General features: G+C 48.5%; 1 protein-coding gene across 3 annotated transcripts in view; it reads right to left on the minus strand.

The window, feature by feature from the left end:
* The window catches only part of CRIM1 (cysteine rich transmembrane BMP regulator 1), a 243,476-nt gene extending 236,481 nt beyond the window's left edge, over positions 1 to 6,995 (minus strand). For 2 of the 3 annotated variants that reach the window (XM_049870460.1, XM_049870459.1), the window contains exon 1: positions 6,480 to 6,908. In XM_049870460.1, the coding sequence (XP_049726417.1) occupies positions 6,480 to 6,807 (328 nt within the window). In that variant the 5' untranslated portion in view covers positions 6,808 to 6,908. Of the gene's footprint in view, positions 1 to 6,479 lie in introns of all 3 variants that reach the window. The other variant, XM_049870461.1, reaches the window with a different exon arrangement.
* Positions 6,996 to 8,195: the final 1,200 nt, after the last annotated feature.

Here is an 8,195-nt window from a genome sequence, read left to right on the forward strand (position 1 = left end):
AAGATTTGACCCCAGAAACAAAGTTCCTAACCAATAAACTCTTCAAACAACATATAAGTATTTCACGATGAGAATTAATTGGGGGTGGGGAGGGGAGGTAAGAAATTGAGATCTATTCATTTTGTAACAGAAAATTGGAGTATTTGAATTTTTTTGTTTGTTTCACATAGGCCCCAATGAACATTTACGGTTCAATATTTACCTTGAAGTCATTCTTAAATTTAGGTATATTAAACAACTCCTCTGTCTTTAAGACCAAGGAGGTCTTGCCTAAACACGTAAGTTTTCAATGTGTTAACCAGGCTAACTGGCCAGGCAGGGCAAGCCCCAATGGGCAGCATGAAGTCAAGTGACACCGAAAAGGGGATACTTCTCGGTCCACTGTCAACCCATCGGCCCAGTGGAGCAAGCTAGAGCAAACAGAAAATCAGTCTCAAAAGGAAACCTGCCATTGTGAACCACAGCTAGTAAAGCATTAAGAATGCAACCTCATTCTCCGATGTTGGGAACACTATGACCTGTGTGTGCACCGCTCTGAGGAGAATGGGTAGGGTGTCATTCCCCACCAAAAAAAAGATAGCCTACTCATACTTTTACACATAGTTCAAATTCTAATTCCCCTTGCAAGCTCTGCCATCAGAGACTGAATAAATCATCGTAGATCCTTTGATTCCTAGAAAAAATTTTATCCACATATTTCATTCACCAATTAATCACACACAGACTTGTAGAATCACTTCTATTCAGCTTGCACTTACATTTACTATGCAGATTTTTTTTTTACAGCCTCACTGTCTTACCTCCTTATCTTGATTTAAAGAGGATGAAGAGTGTAAGGAACATGTTTGAGAGGTCCCCAAGCTCCCCAACTGACCCTGTACCCCAGCAGAAGGCCTTGTACAGCTTGAGGATCAATGAGTAAATGATTGATTTCTACGCAAAGACAAGTCAGATCTTTGAAACTACAGCTCTGGAAAATTCAACCTCTGAGAAGGCAGGCTTTTAACTTATTATTATTCATGCGTGTTTGGCTAATCTACTGTTTCTTCCTCAAATAATTAAATGAGATTTATTGAGGTGTCTCCGAAATCCAGATACCGAATGTGCCATAGGGAACACAGTGTTACAATAACCTGCTTCACCAAACATATTTACCTTTCACTCATTTTATCACCTCCTATTCTATCATATTTACACGCTAAGCCAGCACTGTCATCTCTCATGCTAGTGCCATAGACTGAGAAACGTTAAACACACCCACATTTTCCAGGAATTTCACAATTAATGTCTGGAGTATGCTTTGAATTATTCTTAAAAGGATGATGTCGTTGCCGTAAGATGAATTCAGTATTTTTTCCTTCTCTCATTCATCATTTTTTATTCCTTTCACGCTATTATCTTTTTAGGGGTCGTGTTTTATCTACTTCCCCAACTTTATAACGCTGGGACCTGTATTTCCAAGCTGTTCACTCACCCATCCAGATCTTCATATCTTAATTAAGCCACACAAAACACAGAAGCCTGCACCGAATCACCAAATACCGCCTACAATTCAATATAATGCCCATCACTTACGGCTGTCACAGTTTTCTTCATCACACGGCTGTTCACAACTGTATTGCCAACAGATAGTTTATACATTCTCCTGGTCATTGTTTCACATGTATTAATGGAAGCAAATACTTCTCGACTTGCTATTTTTGACTTTCTGATAATATGTAATTCATTTGACTCTTGCCAAGTGTTTTATGTGACTAAAACTCCTCAAAAACAGTGAGAATTCTGTAAGCTTGACAGTCAAAGTGAAGGTCACCAAGTCCTGTCATTTGTGTATGTGCAGTGAATAGTATCCGTACATTTGGTCAATATTTACTTTTGGAAGGAACTAATTACTTCCTTATTTACTTATATTGGTTTCTCTTCTCATATCCTTCTAACGTAATTTTATAAGCCCTCTGCTTGCTTCTCTCTCTGGCATCTAAGAGCTCACTCTACCTAAAGATTTTTGAGATGTAAAATGAAATACATTACTCAAAAAGGTTTGGAACCCTGGAAGTTTTAATTTCTCTAACTCCAGTACAAAAGTATTAACTTTGCCTTTCCCTGTTCAATTAGCAAAAATTGAAATCTATGCCCTCTTAACTCTCTTAACTCCAGGCCTATTACAGAGCAATGGGGGCAGTTCCCATGCAGCTTGTGCACAAACCAAATGCTTTGATGCCATATCTGGCCTCTTGAAACCTGCTATCTGGGCCTCACATCAGATCTTCCACACATTTCCTTTCAAAAAACCATCAACTCTACTGGCTGTCTTCCAGGGATTAAAAAAAAAAAAAAAACTATAACCTTCTAATGGCAACCATCTCAGGAAGAAAAAAAAAATCCAAAAATTCTGTTCTTTGCTGCAAGTAACCAGTAACCAGTTGCTGCCAAGTTAATTCTGACCCATGGTGAGCCCAAGCAGGTCAAAGTAGAACTGTGCTCCATACAGTTTTCAAGGTCCAATTTTTCAAAGTAGATGGCCAGACCTTTCTTCCAAGTTACCTCTAGGTGGACTCGAACTTCCAACCCTCCAGTTAGCTGCTGAGAGTGTTAACCATTTGTCCTGTAACTACCCACCCACAAATACTTGGTTCACCACCCCATGAAAAGCGGATGGAAGGAAAAGTTAAAACACCCAGGGAAATAAAAGGCGGCTTGTGTTCTGAAAGTAGCAGTGTTTAGACCACACTGGTGAAAGCCATGGAAAGCTAAGTTTGGTAATAATGAAGCCACTGAATAAATATCCCCTGGAAAAAAAAGCTGGTGCTTATCTGTAATCACCTGGATCTTATGCAACAAAGTTCTCACAGCAGAGCAACTCAATAGAGTCTACTTGGTTCCAAATCACTCTGTCTCATAAGGTGCCAAACTCCAGCCTTCATCTGCCTTTTTATTATTCGGAGAATGCTGGTCATGCTTCCCCCCACCCCCACTCCACCCCACCCCTTCCAGAACCAAACAGTACTTTTCCACATAGAAAAGAATGGGCCTCATCCCCTTATCTCAAAATATAATTCTCAGCTGTCCTAATAAACATTCTTCCTAGAAAATCCCACTTTGGTAGTACTGTAACACTTTATCTCTGATCCCTCAAAGAGGTCTCCCATCTAGTCTTCTTCCTCAGGAGTTCAGAATCCAAACTTTTTTCTCTGGCTTCTGGGCTATTTCCTTGGATGTGGGCAGTCTGGCCAAGAAACAGGCCAGTTAAGATGCTGCAAAAGGCAACAGAAGACTTACCAGATGAATGGAAACAGGAAAAGGATTTGTGCTTTCCCAGGGGATAGAAAGCAATTTTTAGACTGAGAGGGCAGAGCAAACTTCAGCTACCTGGTTCCATGCTCATTTGTTAACATACACTTAACACACACACACACAAAAAAGAAGGAAAGAAAAAAAAGGGAGGAGGGAAGGAAGGGAAAAGAAAACTCGAGTGCGCATCTAGCATGGTTCACAAGACACACTCATCACATTGTTTACTCTTCAGAAAATATTTTTCTTCAGTGTTCTTTCTAAGACACAGAATTTTCATCTTTATTCCAGGCACATTTATTGATCACCTACTATGTGCCAAAATGCCTTAAAAACCTAAGGTAGTGAGCCACAAGTTGGAAGGGGTCCATTTCTGCCCTGATTTACTGAACTCACTTGTGAACTGTAGTTAAGAACATTAATTTTGTTTCACAAAGCCAGTATAAGGAATAACACAAATAAAACTACTGCAAGTTGGCAAACAGAGCAACGTAATTTTTAGATTACCTCATGGAAAGCAGGTAGATTAGTCATAGTATTTCTATGCTACGCAATATATTTTTTCATATAGCCAATTAAATAAGAAGTTTTCAAGAGATTTCATTAACAGATACAACCAGTAGGGGTCATTTTAGTGCAAAAATTGTAGCAAAAAAGACTTGACATGAACTATATCAATTCTTATTCACATTAGTTATGATAATTATGCTTCAGCACATGAATTTCTGAAGAAAACTGGAAACTGATGGAGACACCGGCCATTGAGAAATTTCTTGCAAAGTCAGCAACTTCTAGATAATTACTTACACATGAAGACTCTTCTAATTCTTAATAACAGGAAGTAAACAAAAAAAGGTTACTCATCCCATTTTTTTCATAAACCCCGTAGTAAGCTGAAAATATTTTAAATTTTAGATACATGACTGAAATATCTCTCTAAATCCAACCATTCTATCATACTTGTTTCAGTTTCATAGATCTAGAATACAACTTGAGTGCTGCTTTTAGAATTCTAAAACAAATGCCCTGAACACGCAATTTTGGTAGCTGAAAACAGGCTTGCTAAATGAAAAGTGTTGCCAGAGAGCACTAATTGAGATATAATCATGTCAACATGCCTTCCAAGCACTTTCAAGCCTAATACCAAGTGCAGGGGCTTTTACCAGAAGAGAGGAAGCTGTGAGTCTGAGGAGCCACATCATTTCAGAGGAATGAAAGGCTCACCAACAATTGCCAAAATACCTCCATACCATGACCCAGGAAAATGCTGCCAAAACACTTGATCACAGTAAATGTTCCCTTAGCTCCACATTTCCTTCACCAGAAACGTGTTAAGAAGAAACAAAACAACAGCTTGAATCAGAACCTTTAAAAGTCCTTCTGAGAGTACAGCAGTTTCTATTGCATTTACCCATTTTTCCTTGTTGCTTGTTCTTTTTAGATTTACGGGAGGCTGGGTTAAGTATGTTAATATACTCCAAGCGGCAGAGTTCAAAGACCATTCCTGTAGTCTAAGTCACTCAGAATTCCCAAAATCAGAGGTATAAAATTGTATCAGAAGTTAACCTGATGGACAGTTTTCCACATATGAGGAATAGACATGCTACAAAATGGGACTTAACACCAGGCAGAGGCTTGTGTATCTCAGGCGAATGCACTCTTCTGAACCTAATGTCCTAAGGATGCAGCAGAGCACATCCCCTCCATCTAGAATAAGTCAGTACTGCCCACTAGCTTCCAAACCAGAAAGGCCTCCTGAATTTTCCAAAACTGTCCAAACTCTAAAAACTGCAGGTGTCAATAAATGTGTGTGCGTGTGTCTTTAAACAGAATCACAGAACTGAAACCTTTCAAGAGATCAGCTTTTATCCTTAAGGTTGCCAGCCCCTTTGCCTTTATCCCACTACAATAAACAAACACATACACACAAAATAAGCACACATACACACACTGATGCTTCAAAATACACCTTCCCCTGGTCTCTAGGTGCTTGCTGTACAGTAGTAAGGAAGGGACTGGGGCAGAGGGCGCCGCTCCCCATAAGTAAGGCTGCTAGGCTCTGCTCATTCACCAGGATGCCCGGAACAGCATCACCGCCGTCAGCCGGAGCCGGGGTCCCACTTTTCCTTGCGTTCACCGAGTTGTACCCCTTAGCCAGGATAAAAAAGAAAAAAAAACCTCACTGCCTCTCTCTGGAAGCCAAACCAGACCAGGCACCCCAAGGCCGAGGTAGGCGGACAGGAATTAAGGCCGACATCCACCAGCAGAGGCTCTCCCAACGAGGGATAGTACACTAATCTTTCTCCCTCCATCAGTCTCAACACCATGATGCACGCTGCGTAGTGGAGAAACCAGCAGAACGCTCCCTGCTGTCAAACAAACAAAAACAAGGAACCAGCAACACGATCGGAAGCACGCGGATATCTGATCCTAAAATGCAGCCACTAATAGTCAGAAATAACTTTTCACTCCTAGGTGCAATTCTCTCCTCCCCACCGCCCCCCCCCCCCGGCCCTTCCTTTCAGGAGAGAAACCCTTTGACCATTTTCAATAGGCAAATAAATGAGTAACCACCGTATGTAACTTCCCCTGGGCTGACATATTCCGGGGCTAAAACTGATTTATATGCGAAGGAGAAGAAAGGGGGTGAAGGAAGAGAGCAAGGAAAAGATAATAAAAGCCACACAGGGGGTGTGAGCTGGAGACACGTCTCCTCTGTCAAGAGAAAATGGACTTTGGTGGAGGGTGTGGAGCACACGGTTCCACACTGCGCTAGTGCGGCGAGGGCGGCGGCCGGCCGCCCCAGGGGCCCGCGGGCAGCTCTGCAGTGCCCCCCGCCCGCGCGCCCCCGCCCAAGGCCGCAGGGCCGGGCCACCCAGCCACAGCCGGAATGGCCCCATGTGTGCGTGCCTTTGCACCGCCGGGGAAGATCCCCCGATTCGCCCTCCCCCACCCACAAAATCCAACCTTGCCCGAGGCCAGCCAAGCGTCAGAGGGAGCAGCAAGAGGGAGGAGAAGCGCGGAGGGCGCTCTCCCGGGGACGGGGACGGGGACCGCCTTCCTCCCGCGGAGCCCTCTCTCCTCGGGAAAGTCTCGGCCAAACTTTGTTCCGCGCACTAAGCGCCGAAGGGGCGGCGCGGGCCAGGTGGGAGGGGGCCAGTGGCGGGCGGGCGAGCGGGCGGCCGTACCTTCGCAGACGCCCACTTCGTACTCGGTGATGGAGTCGCCATTGAGCGGGGGGCGGATGACACAGCGCAGCCCCCGGTCGCAGGCTCCGTGCAGCCCGTAGGCGCCGCCGCAGCTCTCGTTTCTCTGGCGGGCGCACATGTAGCAGCAGCCGCAGACGCCCTGCACGATGCTCCCGGGGCAGTTCCTGGGCTCCTCGCACTTGGACTCGTCGCAGGGCAGGCAGACCAGCGCCCGGGTGCCGGAGCGCGCCAGCAGCAGCAGCAGCCCGAGCAGCGAGACCAGGTGCCCGCAGCCGGCCAGCCGCCTGCCCCCCGCCACCAAGTACATCCTCTTGCGCCGCCGCCGCCGCCTCCTCGCAGTCGGGCCGGGAGCGGGGCGGGCGCCCTCCCCTGCGCGGGGTACACGCGCCGCCGCCGCACCCGCAGCCCGCGGTCCTCGCCGCCCCCCTCGGGGCCCCCGGGGCGCGCCTCCCCTGGCGGGGCGAGGCCCCCGCCTCCCTTGCCGGCCGCGCCGACCCCGAGCCCACTAGCGTTGGCGCCAGCGGCAGCGGTGGCTTCCCCTCCTCCTCCTCCTCCCGGGAGGGAGGGGGAAAAAAAGAAAAAAGTTTCCTCCCGGCAGCTCCGGTTCAGCCCAAACTTGTAGCAGCGGCGGCGCTGGGCTACAGCGGTGCTGGCGGTGCTTCCTCCTTGTCCTCCTCCCGGCTGCGCAGCCCCCGGCCGGTCTCCGCCTCCCGAGCCGCCGAGTGGGCGCGGTGGCGCAGCAGAAGGTCCGCGGCGTCCGCTCCGCGCGCCCCGCTCGCCTCACTCCTGCGCGGCTCCTCCGGGCGCTTGTTTATGGCTCGAGCCTCGGCCGCTCGGGCTGTGCCCTCCCCCATCCTACCTCATCCCCCAGCCCTGCCCCCGCCCGCGCCGCGCGCCGCTCATTGGCTGCCTCTCCCTGGCCGCCCGGCCCCCTCTCCTCGGCGGCGGCCGGGCCGCTGCTCCCTCGCACGCCTCCACCTCCTCCCCTCCTCCTCTTCCCGGAGTGCGGCGCACGGAGCCGGCCTGCAGGCAGGCAGCTGCGCGCCGCGCCCGCCCGAGAACCGCGAGCTGCGAGCGGGGCTCCGGGATCCGGGCGGACTCAGCAAGCACCGACTGTCCCGAGCGCCCGCCGGCCCCGTGCCGCCGCAGCTGGCCTGGGATCCCCGAGGGCCAGGCGGCTGCACCTCCGAGGTGGCTCTGAGTTCGAAGAGTGACGGAGGCTCGGGGCCCAGGGACTTGCTGCAACCTCGACTGGGGCACTCGGCGGATCGAACCGCGGGGGAGGGAAGGAACTGCAAGGAGCCTCCGCGAACTGGATGAGAATCCATCTTCTGCTCGAGCTGGGAACAGACTTTGTAAAAGATATTATGTAATGGAGTCTCGGAGAGCTCTGAGACGTCTCCAGCGAAGCTGCTGGTGAATTAAGCGCGTTAAGCGGTGTAGGTAAATTTTCGCGGGGTGGGGGGCTGCTGGGGGCTCCTGTAGCTTTGAGTTGAATTGTAATCGTCCACATCCTGCGTTGTTGTGTGTTTTGTAGCTCTGCCCTCTGTGCCGAGGTGCTGTGTTATGGGAGTGGGTGACTGGAAAGTAACAGAGCGAAATGTTTCTCCTTTAAGTAAAGCCGAATACTAGATTATTACAAGTCTTGACATGACACTAGACCCGTGTACCTCGTGCATCGTTAATGTCATCTGA

This window comes from Elephas maximus, chromosome 26 (assembly GCF_024166365.1).
Source record: "Elephas maximus indicus isolate mEleMax1 chromosome 26, mEleMax1 primary haplotype, whole genome shotgun sequence".
NCBI classification, from domain to species: domain Eukaryota; kingdom Metazoa; phylum Chordata; class Mammalia; order Proboscidea; family Elephantidae; genus Elephas; species Elephas maximus.